The 1,242-nt window shown below is 56.0% G+C and overlaps 1 protein-coding gene across 1 annotated transcript in view; it reads left to right on the top strand.

The window, feature by feature from the left end:
• Window positions 1-190: 190 nt before the first annotated feature.
• Window positions 191-1,242, top strand: part of VOLCADRAFT_107747 (uncharacterized protein) — a gene marked incomplete at both ends in the record, with an annotated part of 27,372 nt that continues 26,320 nt past the window's right edge. Inside the window, 2 exons of the mRNA XM_002957591.1 lie at window positions 191-362; window positions 456-1,240. Of these exons, the coding sequence (XP_002957637.1) occupies window positions 191-362; window positions 456-1,240 (957 nt within the window). The remainder of the gene's footprint in view (window positions 363-455; window positions 1,241-1,242) is intronic.

Genomic DNA, 1,242 nt, shown 5'->3' with positions numbered 1-1,242 from the left:
GAGCAAAAGATTCGTCTAATTTTTCGAGATAATACTCGAGAAGACTCTCACCATCCAATGCTGGTTCGATAGCATTGTGCACTGCCGCTGACACGTTCTCTCCCTCCGCACTAGCTGCCTGGGCAGCTGCCGTGCAGCGGTGGCTGAACCATGCACGAGCATCCTTAACTAACGTATGTAGTTGCTGCTTATGCCAGATGTCGTACATAGTACCTGGTGTAGGAAAGGTGTTGATCAAGTCGAGAGCTTCATCAACGGGCACCTGTCCTTTGTTGAGTCGGAAGCGTGCGCGCAGAGTTTGCATTGCACGCAGCGCCCCCCGCTTGAAGGCAGGGAACTCCTCGTGTCGAAAACGGAGCATGGTGGGCCCCGACCACGAAGAGTCTGCATTCTCCATTTCGGTATCGCTGTACCAAGGGCTGATGGAAGGTGAAGACTGTACGGATCCTCCTGAGGGTTTGCTCATCAGCGTAAGACAGCCAAGGTTCTGGAGTATTTGCGGACTAGGCAGGACAACGGCTCGCCACAGCTGTACCTGCAGCAAATACGGGAGCTCGAGCCGTACATTCGAGACTCATACTCCAGTGCGGTTATCGCGGAGCGCTATGTTGAAGGCCTGGACCCAGCAGTAAGGGAGCGCATCAGAACCAAGTACGAGCTCACCCCACGTGAGGGATGGCATGCTCAACTCAACAGCATTGCAACGGACGCTGAAACAATCTGGATCAACCTGCAGCAAGCCCAGGCCGAGCGGGAACGACATTCCAGCAGCGACCACGCCTCCGGGTCCAAGCAAGCTATTACAAGTGAGAGGGAGAAACGGCTGCGCAAGCAGCCAAGCAAAAGCAGAGACAGCGGCTCCGGCCAGTCTAAGTTCTATTGCAAGCACCACGGCGCCAACAGCTCCCACGACAGCAAGGATTGCCGGGTTCTAAACGGTCGCCCAACAGGAAGTAGCAAGAGTGCCGCAGCTACGGGTTCCCATCAACCTGATGAATTGGCAGCAATGATCACCGCAGCAGTACAGTCTGCATTAGGCGCGAGTCGTGCTGCTATGGTTTCTACATCCGAGCAGCAGGCCCCAGCCACGAAGTATGCTGCCGATCAGCAACGGCGGCAGAACCGAGGTGGCGGAGGCAATGTCAACAATGGAGGTGCCTCCAATAGGCGTCCCCGCATGTATGATGGTCCACCCTGCGAGTATTGTGGGCGGTATGGCCATGATGAGCCAAACTGCCGGGT

The sequence above is a fragment of the Volvox carteri genome, assembly GCF_000143455.1.
Source record: "Volvox carteri f. nagariensis unplaced genomic scaffold VOLCAscaffold_76, whole genome shotgun sequence".
Taxonomy (NCBI): domain Eukaryota; kingdom Viridiplantae; phylum Chlorophyta; class Chlorophyceae; order Chlamydomonadales; family Volvocaceae; genus Volvox; species Volvox carteri.
This window is presented reverse-complemented; position numbering and strand designations above follow the sequence as displayed.